The sequence below is a fragment of the Anser anser genome, assembly GCF_964211835.1.
Source record: "Anser anser genome assembly, chromosome: 4".
Classification (NCBI taxonomy): domain Eukaryota; kingdom Metazoa; phylum Chordata; class Aves; order Anseriformes; family Anatidae; genus Anser; species Anser anser.
In genome coordinates, this window is record NC_139724.1 from 25,465,114 (window position 1) to 25,484,631 (window position 19,518).

General features: G+C 36.3%; 1 protein-coding gene across 2 annotated transcripts in view; it reads left to right on the forward strand.

Moving 5' to 3' along the window:
- Positions 1-19,518, forward strand: part of LOC310898162 (uncharacterized protein) — an 81,676-nt gene that overhangs the window by 15,446 nt on the left and 46,712 nt on the right. For both annotated transcript variants that reach the window (XM_083832682.1, XM_083832681.1), the window contains exons 2-3: positions 7,354-7,447; positions 8,086-8,188. In XM_083832682.1, coding sequence (XP_083688808.1) covers positions 7,426-7,447; positions 8,086-8,188 — 125 coding nt within the window. In that variant the 5' untranslated portion in view covers positions 7,354-7,425. The remainder of the gene's footprint in view (positions 1-7,353; positions 7,448-8,085; positions 8,189-19,518) is intronic.

Here is a 19,518-nt window from a genome sequence, read left to right on the forward strand (position 1 = left end):
GCACATGTAGGGTTGAAAGACTTTAGATAAATCATTCATCAGACTGGAGACCATTTTACTGACTTTTTTAAGGAATATAACATACCTAAAGCTTAGCACAGAAATAGTCTTTCTATAAATGACAGATATATATTCCTGTGTGACCTGATCTAGGTGTTCCTGCTCTGGCAGGGGGATTGGACTAGAAGATCTTTCAAGGTCCCTTCCAATCCCTTACATGCTGTGATTCTGTGATATATGTACATGTACATTCTTATTGGTCATCTGTGATCTACATAAGCTAGTTTGCACAAGAAGTTGCCTTCAATGTAAATGTAAGACTCAGAGGTCCAGACTGATATAGGCTTCCTTCAACACAACCATTTGCCAAGGGTATTTCAAAAACAAATTTTGAAACTCATATGATAAACATTTATTGTGCTTCCGCAATTTATCTAACTAAGAGACTTTGAGTATGCATGGCTTACCTGAGTAGATAAGCTGGCTAAAAGTTCCAGTTCTTTATGTGCTGGGCACAGCACAAACATAAAACAGAACTCCTGGTCACTACCTTAATCACTAGTGTGCATCAAGATCAATGTATATTACATTTAGAAGAGGACTACTCTGAATAAGAGAACTTCCTGTGTGTCACTTATTTAGTACTTGAAAAAGCAAATCTGGATGAAAGATTCTGGCTCAATTTTCCAAATGTGAAGACATTTTGTCACTTTTTAAACTAAAATTTTCTTGGTTTGAAAAACTCATGTTTTGCTGGTTACTTGCTGCATCCTCCTCAGCTAATGACTAACACATCAGTAAGGTTTGATATAGATCTTCAAAATTTTAGAGTGAAGGTGAATGAAAAGTCTGGAAAATCACAGACGCAGAGGCCTTTCATCCCTGGGCCTTTTTCTTTCTTATGTTCTTCCAGTTAGCTTATGGACCACCTTATTTCTTATATAAAGAAGGCAAGATGAAGCTCTGATGAAAAAGTGAAGCTTACAGTGAGTCAGATTAAGTAGACTCTGATTATTAGGCTGTAGGCCTATTGGAAAATGGTTTGAGGCTTCTCTTTTCAAGCTAGAGGACAGACTGTTACCTCCCACTTTGGATAGGAATGTCTTGGCTCCGTTTTGGTGTTATATCTATTAGGTGCAGAGTGATGAGTCTATCTTACTGCTGATTCACACAGGCTGTTCCAGCGGCAACATGTGACTGATTCCTCTGTGGCCCAGAGGATATTTTCCATCAGCAGGAACAGATGTTACTAATTCAGAAAGCCAAAAGAAAAAATAAAATTATATGTACATAATACATATAAACATTTCAGTCATATTCTTTTCACCATAGGATCAATAAATGTGAGAGTTAAAACAATGAATGCTGCTGCTGTTTATACTGTTGGAAGACATCAGTGGTCAGGGAGAAGTCCTGCTGAACAAGGACATGCAGTAAGTTAAATTACTGATGGAAAATAGAAAATAAATTGTGTGTGATTCTGTTTTTCTGAAGGTCAGTGTAGAAATAGATGTAATTCATATGAAATAATATATGAGGGAAAGGGTTATGGAGAAATGGTGTTAAAATATAACATCTTAGGTTTCATCTTAAACATTAAAAAAAAGGGGGGGGGGGGGGAAGAAGTTGTTTATTCCTTGCACCTGCACATTAATTGCATCTCTAATAATTTGAGACAAGTCCTTTAGTTGCAGCTAATCCCTGGCCAAGGTCAGAATCAAAACTGAGGAACTGAGGGCAAGATGGCTGATATTAATTCCAAACAATGTGGCATACTGGAGAACTTATCTAGCAGAAATGACAGAAACAAATCTAATCCCGTCTCCATCTTTGGCAGGAACTCTGTCATTTCTTAATGGATCATACCTCATCTAAATACAATTTTGGCTAGATATTTATTATTGAAAATTATCCTTTTACAATAATCATTATAATATGTGTAATTTATTGGTGCCCATATACTAAATGAAAAAAATATATTAATTCAGCTTTACTTCCTACCTTCTCTATGATCATTCACCACCATGTACCCTTCTTCATCTGAACTGTGTTGTCTTTGTCCTAGGTATAAATTCTTTTCTGTCTCAACCAAAAAAAAAAAAAATGCAGTAAGTTGTATTTTTTAATCTTCTTTCTTTCTGATATAGCAATGAACTCTATATAAAAATAAACTTACATTTCTGTGGATTAATCAAAGTGAAATAGTGATCCATTTAGGCAGAGGGAACCAATCACCTCCAGTTCATTATATGAGCAGGGCCTTTGTAAATTGTTCAGGACAAGGATCATGTCTTAGTCACCGGATAAACTTTGTCATTATATACACCTATGTTATTTCAAGAAATATGGGTTAAATAAGAAAAACATGCCATTTGGAACTTGGCCTGAAACTCACTGAAGTCAAAGAAAATATTTCCATTAGCTCTAGTATGAGCTGGATTAGATTCAAGAGGTCCTATGAACAAAACATCCATGATAATATAATAAAGACTGCACCATAATGTAATCACTCAAGGGGGGCAAATTAAGATACACAGGTGACCTAAACTGTTATATTTCCGTATGCTTTTGAGCACTTGATTTTGCAACCTTAACATTTTTAACATAGCTGTATTGTCTGTGGTACTTGCAGTGTCACATTACACTACAATGCAAATCAGCAGATGTCAAGCTTTTAAATTTTTTTTTGTTTTGTTTTGTTTTGTTTTTTTCTTTTAAACAGGCAACAGCTTTTCCTGCAAGTTACTATATCTGCAGAGTTACTTTTTGGGCAATAAAAGCATTATATAAGCAAATCGCTTCAAAGTCAGATATGATTACACTTTCTATGAGATACTTCGTGGAATATTTATTTCTATTAATATTGGAATCTAAGTGTTTTGTTTATTGACAAAATGAAAGCAATGTCAAATATAGACCTACACAGGGGAATACACTGGAATTCTGGAAATGTTCAATCTAATTCAACATTTTTGCCATACATGTATTAGGAACAATCCCAAGTGCAAAAACTAATGTCTCTGATGTAAAACTGTCTTCCAAAAGTTTGAAAGTCTGTCATCTTTCTCTATATACTCACTTCATTAAATAGTTTACAGCTTGCAAGGGGATCACAATGTTGCAGTAACAAAATGACTGTCCTGACAGATTCAGACAATAAAACAACCAGATTGTTATATGAATGTTTTCTCAGAGACTGTTGCTGCAACACGTAATAAATACAAATATTGAAACACCTGCATGATAAACATAATACTTTTAACAGATGTTAATCCCCCCTGAATGCAACCAGTGGACTTAGATCGCAGAAGTACAACTTGCCCCCTTCAGGTCTCCTTGGAAAACTACAAATCACATGATTGCTTTCTGACCAACTGCTGCACGCTACATGCATGGTTATGTTTTTCAGCTCTGCTCAAGTACAAACATTTTAAAAACAATCCATAAATACAGCAATAGGTATGTATGAAACTGAATCTTATCAACAAGTTATGCTAGTTGTCTGCTGTCAGCATGAATCAGCTATACCATTTTCAGAAAGGAGTGTTCCAAGTGAAATATATTTATTTATTTATTTATTTATTTATTTATTTATTTATTTTTCTCAATAGCCTGGACATGGCAAATAGAGCAAAAAGTTCCTCTCAACTGATAGGACTTAGCTATTCAACCTCACTACCCTCCAATCATACATATCTTCTGCCAACTTCAGACAATGTAATGAATGTTCAGCATCTTTGAAAATTAGCTATTAACCCTCCACAAACACCACTCAATTTTTCATAGCCCTAGAGGAGAAGCACAGACTTAAAATCCATTGGCTCAAACTTAAGCACCTGCTTATCCACTTTGTTGGAAAAAAGCCTGAATCTACATCTGTTTTTTCATCTTCAGGATGTATTTGAATGTTTATTGGTGTAACACAAACACTTCTCTATCCATATCGCCATAACAGCACTACCAAAGATGACAGTATACTTTTCTGCCATAGTGAGTGGCATTATTTAGTGTTAAGCTATCCAGTCAGAAGGTTCTGACCTACTAGCATATGCATGACTGAAAATGAACAATGTCAAAAGCAGAAAATAACTGGTAAATGATTATTCATAGAAATAGAATGACAAAGAAAAACCCATAGACTTGATTTCATGTCTGGACTCCATAGCTGCATTAACTCAGAGAAAGTCGTACAAACAGAAACAGAGGCAGAACATCGTCCAGAGATCAGCATAATAGAAAAATAATCCTTTGTCATGGAAAGACAAAAATTTGCTTTGAAAGCTGGTGGATAAACAAATGAAATTTAGTAAAAGAATTGGCATAACAATTAACAATAACTTTTTCTATCTCCATGCACTACCTAGGGCCATCCAAGCTGACAGAAATGTGGGAAAATCATATTATTTCAAAACAGAAGTTTCAACTGGTGAAGAATTTCGCCAGAGCAATTTATGGGTGTAGAACAGAAGAAACAAATGCAGCTGACTAGAAAGTAATGAAAGTGTTTGACAAATGGCTCCAGCGAATCTCCAGAGTTTCTCTTGGTGACAAAGGAAGACAAATTTATGTCTTAGATGCATACTGGAGAAAAAAATAAATACCATTATCAGAAATTAAGACTCAATTTATTAAGCTTAAATTGTATTCTTGATGAAATAATTACAGGGGAAAAAATGTAGTTGGCCATAATAACCAAGAAAAAAACACCAAGAAGATGGATTGCTTGAGTCATGTCCAGCTACAGGGAGATGCTGTTGAGTGCTTGAAGACAGAGATGGACCAAAGAAAGTCTCCAAAATTTCCTATTCAGGCATGAATAAGTTAATTTACTTGCTTGCAGGCAAAAAGGAGGATTTTCTCACTACTTTTAATTAATTCTGCTATTAATTACTAAAAGATGAGAACAGGGAGCAGAGTAAAAACATTTCTATTGTCTATGAAGTGAAAAATTTAGCTGATTCTTCCACTTTTTAGGATTAATAATCATCATAATTAAAACAGGAAAGGGCATAAAAATTTATAGTCAAACGAGCAAACAAGCTGTTTGGTTGGATACACAATGAATTAAAAGGGAAAACATTATTCTGAGATAACAGTGATGATTATGGCACTCATCAATGGAAATATTTACGCAGTGGTGTTCACCTCATTTTTAAAGGTTATTAACAAATGGGATCGTTAACTTGTCCAAGTATTGCTGTTTGTAGCAAAACTTTCATATGAAGGTGAGGTGGCAATATTCTCTGTGTCATTAAAACACCACAGAAAGGTGATAATAAATACATAGTTAAGATAACTAAGGACAACTTTTCTTCTCATCTTACATGAGATAATGACAGAGAAGGATTGATGAAAGTGAAAAGTGACAACTTCAAAAGAGGGAAAGGGTTTACTCCTTTATTCAAACTGTACTTAGACCAAGGAGTGATTTTAAGCTATAGCAAGGTTCAAAAACTGTTTGTTCTCCTCTATGGTTAGTAAAAATATAAAGAATTTTGATGTATAAAGCACTTTTTTGGGGGGTGGGCAGGATTAGATTTTTTTTGGGAAGAAATTTAACATCCCTCTTTTTTTCATTTAAGTGTAATTTGTAATTTTTAAAACTAAAGCGTGGGGCTCACTGCAGGGAGGTTAAACCTACTTTGATGCAACTTGTTCTAACCACTTAAAAAAAAGATGAGACCCAGTAGTTATTTTTTCTGGCTTCAAATCTAATTTTTGGCTTGCTATTGCTATAGCAGGTGTTTTCATGCTTCATCTGTATGTTTACAGATGACTGGTACCCTGACTGGATTCATTGCTCTTATCAAAATACAAAGAATGGAAGAGAAATATGATGTCTGGATGTAGATAAATCTTAATTTTGCCAGGACTGTCTCCCTTATTCATTATAATGCCACCAATTTTACCTTTGAAATTTTGGGAACATCCCAATTCATAGCTAGATGAAATGTTTTCTGTAAGTTAATAGAAAATTTACGCACAGTAATGAAATATCTGATGATAACATCACCCAAATAGGAGGTATTTACTCTCCTTTCTCCCCTTGTCAGATTCACATTAGACATTATGAGCCCATCTTTCAACCTATGCTGAGCCTGTGCCTGAGGGTCGATGGTTAGGACTGACACCCTGGTGCTTGGAGTCACATGGGATCAGACAAGCATGCCTGTTTCCACATCTCCTCCTCAAAATGGTGAAAACGCCTGAGCAGACTGGGAATTACTAGTATACGCCAAAACAAACAGGACCAAATCTCCACTCTGTGTTGGTGGAATATGCGCTGCTTGCATCTTAACTTATTTGTACAAGCTTGTACTAACCAGCCATTGTGGCTCCCACTTTCACAAGGTGCTGAAGTAGCTCTGAGCATTCATTAACCACTTGTGTTTTAAAAATAAAGCTCTGAAGCCTTCTTTGTGTAGCTGCTTGCACCAGGCAGGAGTCATCTGGAAGAATCTCCAGCTACAGCATCATTGATGGCAACTGAAAACTTCACACCTCCCAGGATACAGGTGCACTGGGGCTAGGGTGGGTCATGCTCTCCAGTGCTATTTGCCTGCATTCTCCTGCCTTACACGTCTGCAAGTATCTGTTTTCTCTCATCTCATGCACAAGTGTTAATGCTCCAGGATTAGGTTTTTGCTCTGTGTTTGCAGAGGGCAAGTGTGCAAGGGGATATTGGTATGCAACAATATTCCTAGACTATGTCGTTCTAGTAAACTGTGATTATGATTAACAACAAGCAAATAGCCATAACATGTTAAAAACAACCTTCGTGATTTTCATTCTTAAACCCTGTTTTCACATTGTATTTATGTGCCAGAGTTTCAGCTGAATTTATGTTATTTAGGCATTTCTGAAAAGTCTACACTTTAATGGGTTCAAATGACTAAGTTGAAAATTAAATTTCAGTAATTAAAGTGCAAGTAAGGGGAGGTGTTTCATTTAGCTTTTTGTTTGTTTGCTTTCATCTAAAGGCCTCCAGTGTTTTCGTATCTAAACAGGATAATATAAAATCATCTAGTTACAGAAGAAATGAAAAGTTGAATGATTGGTTATATTTATATGGCCCTGAGACATGTTGCAGAATTGTATTTATTACTCAAAAAAAACAAACAAAAAAAAAAAAACAATAAAACATCTTATTGAGTAGGCGATTATATGGCATTACAAAAATCTGCCTTCCAGAGGAATCTTTTGGCCTGCATATGTACAACACTATAAATCTTGCTAAATATTTGTTTCAGAAATTGTCCAGAAGGATGAACAGATTGATTTTCCAGACCTAAATCATTTCAACACCAAATAGTACTCTGGAGAAAACTGTATTTTTCTTCTCGTTGTTTGCAGACCTGTTAAGATCACACACTGAGCAGCAGCAGTTCAGCTTTCTGGTCCCTTTACCTCTTTGATAATGACAAGATGGAAAATACACAGGTTGGAGGTATTACCTAAATAAAAGTAGTTGATGAAGGAAAAAAACACTGTGACAAAATTAAGGAACTAATGAGTCCATTTTATTAATTCTGAATTTCTACCCTACGGATTTGTATGAATTTGAAAACTCAAAGAAGAAGAAAAACAAAGAGGATCTAGGACTTTTTCATAAAATAAAACAGCTTGTAAAGATTTAGAATTTTTATACAATAAAACAGTTTCCCACTTTTATGCAAAAAATCAGTAAAAGCTATACTTTTTTATTAAACTTGTCAAATTGACAGATCAGCATTTTACAAAGGAAATTATTTCAGCTATAAAAATTTTGATGTAAGCTATTTTTGTAAGCTATTTATAATTCAGAACCTCCATTTAATGGTGTTCTGATTAATTTCACTAAAGCATTTTCTGATCTGTTCCGAGCTTGCGGTTTCAATTTATATTCTATAGCTGTGATTTTAAAAGTGCTATAACACATATTTCTTCAACTGAAAGAGTATTTTTTTTCCAAATGCTCTCAAAGGATATCCCATGTGATATACCTTCCTATTAAAGACAATACATACTTACAGCCTAGCGCTTAATATTGTGCCTTTAATTCATCAGCAAAAACCTGATGCCATACTTTTCCTGTTTGCACTGCAGGCTCCCACCCTAAGCAACAAGCTTGCCAAAGAGAATATTCACAGACCTCTAAGAACAGAAAGAAAAAGTCTACATTACATCAGAGGTCATTAAAAACTGAAAAGTAAGGAGTGTTTTTTCTCACTTCTGTCATTCCTAACATGTATCAAATACAATTATGTGTGTGCATGCTCATCAGTAACATTTTACAACTGCAGTTACTAAACTTCTAAGGTCCAGAAATACTGGTTCAGTTTAGACTGTTTTTATGTAGTCTGATCAGTTTTAACAAATCAGGTTTAAAATGTGGAGGCCTGATTCTGTTCTATTTCTGGCAAAGATGAGGAGTTATGCCTAGTGTTTTTAAGCATGAAAACATTGCATGGCTGATATGAGACTGGACTTGGAGCCATTATCATATCTGCTAGATGAAATTCTCCTGTAAAGCTAAATGAAAAGTCCAGTTTATTAATTTTCTAGAGGTTTACACACCTTTAATGCGGGCATCCAGTTAGGGTGCTATGGAAAAGGACTAAAGTCTGTATATATATGTTAAAGTTTGGTATAAAGGAAGTTTAATACGTAGGGAAAAAAAGACCCATCCCTTCAGCAGGCAAGTAAGTTCTTTGTCTCCCAGAAGATTTATCTTTTTCTGACAGGCTTAGATTAATAGAATAATAATAATAAATGCTGGAAGAAATGTGTCCTTCCAACTATGGAACCTGTGGAACAGAGAAGAGAACAGGGAACCTCTGTCGTTTTTACTCTAAGCCTCTTTGGATCACAAAAAAAAAAAAAAAAAAAAAAAAACTCTCATATTTAACCCATACTTCTGAGAGAGAACTGTACCATTTAGATAGATCCTGAAAGTCATGTGGAAAGGTAGGTTTCATGCATCTTTAAAAATCTACAAGACCTATTTGTCAAAACTCTCATTTCCTATTAAGTAAGTAAAATGGAATTGTTGGTGTTACGGTGGTTTAGAGGGTTTCTCCTCTTCTAAATGAACACAACCTGCTGGATCTAGCAAATTCATTAAAAATACAATTTTACAGGGTAGAGAGCTTAAGGAACTGCACAAACCCATCAGACTTTATGAGTTTCCAGACCAGTTTCATTCACAGGGTGCGAGTGAATATCTCCCAGTTCCCAGAGAGCCTCCCTTCACAAATAAAAAGAACAGAGATAAGTTGGGAAACATATAAAGCAATCATAAAATATAATTAAAATATAATTGTATTCTCAGTCTATTGTGGCTATCTTACTGACTAGCAGTTCATCCATCTGTAAAACTTCCCATAGATCAATCACATATAATCACAGGGGGTCTGAGCCTAATTTCACTCTAGTTTTGAAGGATGGCAGTGAGGAAATATTCCAATGTAATTCCAAGCAGGCTGAGGACCAGTAAATCTACGTTATGAAGTGGCAAAACATGTGTCTACTTTAAACCTATGTATAATCTCTGAAGTTAATGGGGTCATTTACATATATGTTAAGTACATACAATATACAATTGCTGAATCAGCACCAGGGCTCTTTTCACATGCAGGAGTTTCAAAAATGAACACAAGTAAAGTAGGCAACCTAGCACAGGTTTTCTCCACTTGACATGTGCAAGATACACTTCATGGTCAGAAAGTGAAAATAAAAACCAGGTAAATTCCATGTTACTGCACTAATATCAGACAGCTGACCATAATTTTCCACTTACATCCCAGTTCACATGAGTGTTAAATATCAGTCCTGCTGGTGTTTTATGAACTTTACTCATAGCGATTACAGATGGTACTAAAACCAAGTCCATTGTTTGACTTTTCTTTACAGTCCCTTTCTTGTACATGTGGGTTGTACATCTGTAGGAAAAACATGCCAAGGTAAAAAAACTCAGGGCCAAAAAAAAAAAAAACATAGAAAACAGGTGTCTGCCTGAATATTCAAATAAAGATGGGTTAAACATGCAGTGCAAGATGCTGCTGAATGCTCAAGCATTCAGTTGCCCTCCTCAATTTCAGTCCTACATTTCTGTATAATATGGGTCTATTATCCCAAATTAAATCTTCCAACATGTAGCAGCTCTCCAGCCAGTGCCAGCAAAGTGACAGGTGAATGACTGCCCCAAAAGCCCAGGCCATGTGCTGGTGGTCTTGATGACTGTTAACACCTTGCCTCAGTTCCTGCTAAGCATTGTGAATGGAAATGGCAATGAGACAGTTTCCCCTCCAGATCTGTAGCTGACATACACTTCATTACATGCCAGCCTTTGAGGGAAATCACAGTGTACACTCAAATAAATGCAGCTATATGGGAAATCTAATACGCGGGAGGTTGGCTTGTAGTTGGGGTTTCATGCTGTTTCAATATAAACTGTCTAGGGAAAGTAGACCCACACTGAAGGTCTTTGTGCTGGTTCAATGTTCTGCCTCCTCAGCTGTCATGTAACTGTCTTGTTCCGCCACAAAGTGCTATCTGAGGCTGCCATTTTCATGTAATTGTCTTCCATTCACTTGTTTCACTCCTGACTGGAAGACTGAGACTCCTCTCTGGTGTCTCTGCCATCCCTGGGAGGGGAGTTTGAGTGCAGCCCAGGCACATGCTGACAAATCCCTGTCTGGTTGCAAGAAATCTCATGCCAAAACTTTTTCACACTATAAGTATACTTAAGATTTTAGGAATACTTGAGTGGTTATTAAAATCCAAACCTTACAGATAAGACAATACAGACAGCCACCAGCTGAGATAAATAAATGCCGAACGTAGACAGGTCCACCCAGGCATTTCTGGGTTCAAGGATTTATGCCTTCATACACGCATATCAAGGAATGTTTTACATTCCCAGTTGTGAAAACCATGCCTAGTTATTTGTTTGCACGTATATGGTAATGGATCTCCTCATGACGTAAACATTTGTGTTTACAAGATGGGCCTTGGACAGTAAAAATTTTTACAGTTCAGGTCTTCTGTGTCTTAAGTTATTTTAAGTTTTAAAAGTTCATGACTCTTGTTTTTTGTAGCAACTATATGAATGATTTTATCACTGTAGCAAATGTTTCCAATATTTTTTTCAAACACAAAACCACTAAGCAATCTTTGTATTTAGTATGCTTTGCTTTAACACATAAATCAAAAGACAATAACAAGCCTAATGTCAAAGAAATTTTTTGACACTTCATACATTAAATAAAAGCAGCCGATAAACAGTTTAGATGAAATTATGGCTTGAAATGTAGTTCCCAAGAGGACTGTGGTTCATAAATTGTTTTTATACTGCCTCTGTCATTGTTGATTTGAGATATGCACAAGACACCCGCAGTCATTACCAGTGTGACCATTATTTAACCTGCCTCTGCTCTGACTGATATTTAGACACACAGAGACTACCAACCATCTATTTATGTGAAAAATGTGTTGTTTGGTTGTCATCACACATGTAGCATGTTGCCTTCTATTTGAAAGCTTGACATGTAATAAAAAAAAAAAAGGGGGGGGGGAGGGAGGAGGGAGAGAAAATCAGACTTTAAATTTTGGCCATTCCTGAATCCCAGAAGCTTCTGTAGTTACCTTGGGTACCCAAGGCGGGGTGATTTCTGATCTGTGCAAAATACAATTAATATTTGATTGACAATCTATTTAATCTCATTGACTCTCAAAGGTGAACCATTTCAAGCTTGTAGATTCTTCATTGCATCACAGTTTTCAAATTTCTTTGGAAAATATACTTTCTTTTTCTTTTATGCTTAATTTTTGCTGTAGCTAAAAGGGACAACATAGCTTACTGTGTCAAACATTCCAGTTTGATTATTGCCAGAATATTTATACTAACTTGGAAATAAATAGGCCAATGTTCACCTTAAATACCAGAAACGGGGAACAGTTTGTGTGGAACTAACCATTATGGTTGGCACAGTTCAGAGCAAGATCTTAATTTCTTCCTCAGTTTTTCTGGTGGAAGAAAGTGTTTTCCAAAATACTTGAAATTAAATAATATTGCGCCATTCACAAGGTCTTGGTTCTTCAAAATTGCAATCTCCGTGTGATCACTTACCTCTCAGAAGAACAGGATAATAACTCAGCTATGCTCTTTGTTATTTCACCACTGAATACTTCAAAATAAGTTGAGAGAGAGAGCTAAGAGTTGATTCAAGTATCCACTGTAGAAATGTTCTAATAACAATGAATTATAAATAGAACATCCATGGACAAATCCACGAAATGATAAATTTATTAAGTGTACCACTTGTTTTTTTATAGGTCAAGGTACGTCTCTCTGCAAGCAAAGGTGGTAAGCTTCTCAAAGCACCCTTAATCACTATGCTAACTATGTGACAGCACATTTGCTGAAAGCTATACAAATGGAGCATTGTACCTGAATGGCAACTATATGCTTTCAGCACAAACAAAACTAATAGACTTTATGCCTTCATGAGCAACTAGTCTTTAAAGAGTATACATCCTTAGCACAAATCCTGATGATGAAGTATGTGCAAGCAGAGATCTTAAAGAGAGCCTATATGAAAGAAAGTCTACATGGCCCAGCAGATTTCCTATTTGCTGTACTTTCGGTTCAGTATTCTAACACCTCTACACAGAGATTTTACAGCAGTACATGATTATTTGAAAAAACAAATAAATAAATAAAAAGTGGGTCTATCTGAAATAAACCATAAATATATTCCCACTCCTCCACTCATGACATTTAGTTGCCGTTGTTTTGTGAGGAATGGTACAGTTTGTTGATAGCACTATTTTTTTTTTTTGCTCATGACAACTTATACTAGTAGGTGTCACTGACACTGCAGAAAAACTGTAGAAGCTGGCTGGCAGCTAGCAGACTATATTTGTAAAGTGATCTTTGGGCTACTGTGTGCATACAGTGCTGTGGGGACAAACTGAAAAGTACAAACACGTATTGTGCTCCTACAAATCATGAATTTTTCAATGGGGAGATTCACAACAATAAATAGTGTACATAAGTGTAACACATGCAACCAACTTAGAAAAAAAATTAACCTGAAGTGGAAAACTCCTTACCTGTCCTATTTGTATGTAAAGGTTCACATAGCCTTTTTGTTGTTGTTACTTTATTTCATTATTTTTAAATATTATGGAAAGGTTGCTGCTCTACTTCCAGTGTCGTTAAAGCATATAATTCATTCCCTGAAAACCACAGGCTTTTCCTTTATTTATTTTTATTTTATTTTTATTTATTTTATTTTATTTTATTTTTTATTTTTGAGGGAGTGAGTGTAAAGCTAATCATCCAGTGAAAGGTTTATCCTTTTATGGTATTAGGAGTTGAGCTCACCTTTGGGCTGTGTCCAAGGAAAAAATCTACAGAGAAGAAATGTATTCCTTGAGGGCCATTAAACTTGCACTAAACATTAACATCGATAGTATGTTGATCTAGCTTCTGTCCTCTTACTGCCCTCATTAAAGTGACTAACAACCTTTTCTTCATCAAATCCAGTGGCCTCTTACCCACTCTTTTGTGCTGAAATCCCTGCTACCTTCAACATGTGGGTACAAACTCTTCTTAGAACTTTAAATGTTGCTTCCTTTGCTCTTCTCTCTCTTAGCCAAGTAACTCCTCTCCCCACTTCCTCTTCTTTATTGCTGCAAAAAGAGAAATTCATGATGAGATTCAGAGTGTATTCAGACAAACATCTTAGGTGTTCAGGACAGGAATTTAGCTGCCTTGTATCTAAGCCAGAGGTTCAGAAACCCTACTCCTGAGCACAACAAAAAATCTGAAGTCACCTAAATTCATCCAGCACTAACTCCCCTGTGGACCACAGACTTTATCCTCAGGCTTGGTCTCCCCACTTGAATGCAACCAAATTTCAGAAAATAGTAACTGTTTCCCCCCTCCCTTGCTTTCTAGATAGAGTAATTAATGACCTATTCAAGAACCAGACATTAGTCTTTCAACACTCAAGAGGCCATCACTGTTTTACAGAAGAGTAAGAGAGATCCAAATGAAACCAATACCTCCTAGAAACTCTGTTGTCTCCCTTTCCAATGACCCTGTCCTATCCTGGTTTGGCGACACCCATCAATACAGCATCAACACACACAGCTCTGTGCGCTCTGCTCAACACCCTGCTGTACTGAACCCCTTTGGCAAGGGCACAGCCTGTGTCAGGGTCACACTTGGCTCCTGGCTTATTCCCTTAGTGGAGGAGCAGCCTCACTGTGCCCTGGCAGCCTTAACTCAGGGCTGAGGCCCTCTTCCTGGTGTCAGCATCCTTGAAAACCCAGTGTCACAGTGATTGACTTCCTGTTAGAAGGCTGATGCCTAGCATCTCTTATGGGATGGCTTTACTCAGGGGCTTTGTGCTGCCTTGGCTGTGGGACCTCAGGCCTCCATCCCTGTAGCTTGTCAGCTAGCTGTCCACACCCCTGTTACTGTACTTTGTTATCTCTTTTTCTTGCTCCAGAAGGAGATTAAATGTGCACAAAGATAGGCACATTTCATCTCTACTTTCTCTCCTCTGTTTTGTCACTTTTTTATTATTCCATTACATTCCCAGTTATTTGTTGCCCCTGTTGTTCTTTGTCCTATATGTCCTTCTCATTCAAATTCTAGCTCCAAACTGAGGTGCAATTTCTCTGTCTTTCCTTGTGACTATCTAAAGTTTCCTCCAAACCTCCTGACTTCATCTCCCTTTACTGTACATTATACCTCACCCTGAAAATGATCACAGATCATGATTTTCTCTGTGTTCATGGAAATGGTCACAGTTACTCTGTCTTCTAAGTTCCCAGGCCAGGGTTGTTTATATGGCATTTCCTAGGTTAGGTTTCCAACATCAGATAAAATATGCAGAGCACAACCCTGCACTGGGGTGAATCTGAACTCCTGCATGTGAAAGCACCCTGCCCAGGCTTGCAGCACAGTTTCTTAGTTTCCTGACAAAAAGCCTAACAGCCCACTGCAGCTCTTGACTTGAGGGTTAAGATTCAGTTGTTAAATTTTCTTCCTTGCACACTTAAGGATTAATTATTGCCAATGGGCTAAAAAAAAATATTAGTCAGAGAAGAGGTATTCTAAATTGTTTTCTTTTGATGTCAGTTAATGATTTAATTTTTTCAAGGGCTTATGAGAAATGTGCTGCTTATTCTCGAATAGGTATATAAAGTGACTTGCCTATATGTAGAACACACAGACAGAAAAGGCTTTTTACACAATCGAAGGACAAACATGCTTGACCTATATTTGGTGCTTCTGTTTGTTCTTCGTATGTGAGATGTAGTGTGACATTACTTTTATGTCTAAGATTTTATTTTATTTTATTTTATTTTATTTTATTTTATTTTATTTTAAGAAAAGCAACTGAGGAATGTAGGCACACTCACAACTAAAACAACCTCTTTTTATTCCTGACTGTTTTTACCCTCTCCTCTGAGAACAGTCCCTTGTGTGAAGGTTTATAGTCAATCACCCAAAAAAAAAAAAAAGTAGGGGGTCCATTGCCTTTCCCTTTTAATTGTAGGGCAGGGGTCTTTAACTTTCCATGAGGTTTTACTGAGAATTTCTTCTGGGCAGAATTTCCTTGAACCTGGTAATCAAGACCACAGGATACGTGTTAATTGTCTTTGACATGCAGAATTATCTGCATTTACCCAAGCTAATAACATCTCCTCAGACATACTGTTTTTAAACACATGATTTAAAATCATCTATAAATTCAATTACTATTTAAATAGTACAAAGATTGACAAACACTAGAAAAGATTAAAGAAATTAAGAGAAATAAAGTTCATCCTGTTTGAATTACAATCCCTGAAAGACTAACATAATTTGGGAAATCTCTCTTGTCTGTAGTTCTTCTCGTACTAAGGCACAATTGCATCGACTAAAAGTCAAGTTAGAGTCTTAATTTTGGATGGGCTTGCTTCTGTGGGCTGAAGTCACCTTGTACATATCACCCTTAGTGATATGTACAATATTATCAGTTTTCTGAACAGGAGAAAACTGAGTGTATAGTTGTATAAAATGTTAGAAAGAAAAAGAAAAAAAAAAGGTATGCCTTGTAAAAAAGTAGAAATGAGTAGGTGTACTGTTCTGAATCAACATATCTGAAAGTATTTTTATATAACTTCTACTTTGAAAGAATATCATAGCTGGTAATGAAACTAGGTAGCATTAAGTAATCTATGAAACAATTTAACACAACTTAATTTCATTTTCTCCTAATTTATCCACAAGACAAGATTTATTTAAACAATATTCATTTCTCAAAGTTACTTGATTAATATTTTCTTAAAATTCATAACTCATTTTCTTTACCCATTACCAAGCACATTTTCAGCGTGCAGCATTTAAAAAATAAAAATATTTTTTTTAAAAATGGAAGTTAGTGTACTCAGGCACCAGTCATCTACTCATGACCAAACTACATAATTTTGTAAGAATAACTTATTTTTGTTATCTAGTTTATTCTATTTGCTAAAGTCATCTATTTGACTTTCCTCTGTCTCCCTTATTCCCAACCAACTCTTATGCCGTTTTACACATTTCTAGTGGTGCACAGGTATGACTATTTCATATTTTATACTACAATTAAGGCTTCCCAAATTAGCATTAGTTTATCTTGACATAATTTTGACATTCAAATCTAAAATGTTAATTTTAAAATCATTTTAAGATCATTTTAAAAGTTGTCTTTCAGTAAGTATTCTTGTTCTTTGTTACAACACTCAGTGGAAAAGGACAACTGTGTAGAGAGAGTGTGATGGGTCTTCCTATCCCTACAGCCACAGCTTTCACCCAGAGTTAATGGAAGCAGAATTAACAGGCTTGATATTTAATTATGTAAACATCAAAGCCAACAATCACGGGAAAAAAAATGTCACTGCAATAACAGCTAAACTTTGCTTATAATTATGGTGCTGCATTGGTCTACCTGGAGTCTTTTCACCTGCTCTAAATCAAATCTGCAGAAGACAGCTGTGATATCTTCCTTTCTGCAGTTATTCCTTACCTACCACACTAAGTTGTATTGTTTTATTGTGAGTGGGGACAGCTGAAAGCCAAATGAATAGATATCAAATATGTATTGAAGGTGACGGTATGGAGATGACAGGACAGTGTGAAGATCAAGATAACAGGATAGCGGTTATAAAAAATAAAAATTTAGAAGTAAAATAATGCTTTTGAGATTTTTTTTATCTGCAAGTATTGTTTATTAGAAGTAAAATAATGATCTTGAGATCTTATTTTTTATCAGCAAGTATTGTTTATTACCAAAACTAAGCCGTTTGTAGCTGGTCAGGGGTCCTGCTCATGGGTTAATCAGCCTCAGCAGGTGCTGGTGGGAGGGCTGGAGGCTCTCAAGCTCTCGTGGAGGCGAGTGCCCTGTCCTGGCCTTCCAGCTGCCTTTCCAGCTGCAACTGATCTCTGTTCTCTGATCCGTCCTCCTGTTTCATTCCTATCAAAAGTAGAAGGACTGTTCTGACATGCCTGCTAGGGATGTTGGTAGAGCTGGCTGGTAAAGATAGTAGCAACACCATCCTAAGAACAGGAGGGATAAGGGGAACGAGAATGGAGTCACACACTTTGCCCTCGGTCTTTCCTTCTTCCCCCTTTATTTCTTTGTTTCTCATGATGAAGATGCCTGACCTGACAGCTTTTCACTTCACTGCCTTCAGATGTCTCTGAACTTTCTTTTGAAGCTGTGAAAATCATGCCATGAATCACAGCAGCAATGAGACACAAGCGCAGGCTGACAGAACAAGAAGTCAGGCTGCCAGTTCAGTGCAGCAACAGGGTCTCCAAGGTCAGTAAGGTGAATATGCTTTTCAGCAAGGTAAAACTAATGGAGCAAACCTTAAAAAATAAATGCATGGATAGCCTCTGGATCACAGTGCTTAGTGTAATTATCATCTCTCAGTGCTGGCCCTTTTGCCGTGGAGTCTAGGCTTTGCTGCCCTTTAAGCATCAGGAGCCTGAGTGGCAAGGTCTTCACCCCCATTTTAGAAGCCCGGTTGTTATTGCTTTTGTTCGACCAACTTCCTGTTCAGCCATAATTCTGTGGTTTTATACCTCTTTCAATTTGGTATATGCAAATAGGAGGTAATTTAAAAAATGGCTCCAGTTCTATCTGCATCTTGAAGATTTTGTTATTTCAACACACATCTTTGAAATGCATCGGGGGGGACTGTTTTTACGTAAAGAAATGCATAGCTTTGCCCTGAGGACTGTGGTCACAGTAGTTATAAATCCAGGACTGAATATCTTGAAGACAGTAGAAACATTTTAGAGGCACTACAAGTGGCACCAGGAGAACAAGCATTTACAGAAAAGATTTCTACATGTAAAGCAAAGTTGTAAGAACACACTCCAAACTGTAACTTCCACTATCAATTAGTTCTCCTCATTTATATCATCAAAGCTCAAGCACAAAGCAACCTGAATAAAAACAAGCAGTGTGTATGTTTTACCAGTGTTTTATATTCAATTAAACATCTTTGCTGCTATTTACATAGTTGAATGGCACTACATTTACACCATGCAATTTTGCGTTTTTTCTATGTAAATATTTCTTTAAAGCCAGATGTAAGTTCAAATTAGTTGTGAAAGAAACATTAAAATAAAATAAACTTCCATTTGGGGGTGATCACAAATTACTCTAAAACTGAAGAGCAAGCTTGTTAAGATACAAAGTGAAAAGCAAACAATATTAAGCAAGCTGAACAAATGAGGAAAAATAACGGACAAGTATGCCTTTAAAAAAGTTTATCTTATTGCAATATATTGTGAGGATTACAGGTAAATTTAAATTCAATGAGAGTTTTAATTCAAGCAGCATGAAGACACAGTTGTTTAAGATAAAAGCTTGTTGAAATTCCCACAGTGCAACTGGAAGCAGAATTTACCCCTTCTTTCTTTAATTCTAGTTAAATCATAAATGGTAATTTTATTTTTCCATCCTGTTTCCTCCTTGAAATCCACTGCCAAAGTACACACTCCCTCAGAAGCCTGCCAAATTCTACATGATTTAAAAGTAAACCTTAAGAGAAAGAATGGAAAAGCACAATCACAAAACAACTAGCTCATAACCTTTCTTCACTTGTTTGTCTGACATCATGCTTCTCTCAGATGCAATGTTGTACCTAATTTAGACTTAAAAATCCTCAGTGGTAGCCATGGTTTTACTCCTTCTCTAATTTTTTCCATTCCGCAGATGATGTTATGTACAAATAATAAGCCAGCTCTATAAAGCTGCATACTTCAAAATTCCACAGAAGTCTACTGGAACTGCAGGTGTTGAGGAACAAAATCTGAACATTAAAAAAAAAAAAATCAATTTGAGATTTTGGGATGTAGTACATTTTCAAACCACTTTGTCTGAAAGATTTCATGAATACAAGGTTGCAAGCTAGATGTACATGTCCATGTGTCCCAGATTTTCAGATTTCTACTGTTTGGATAATGTTATCCACAGAATACTT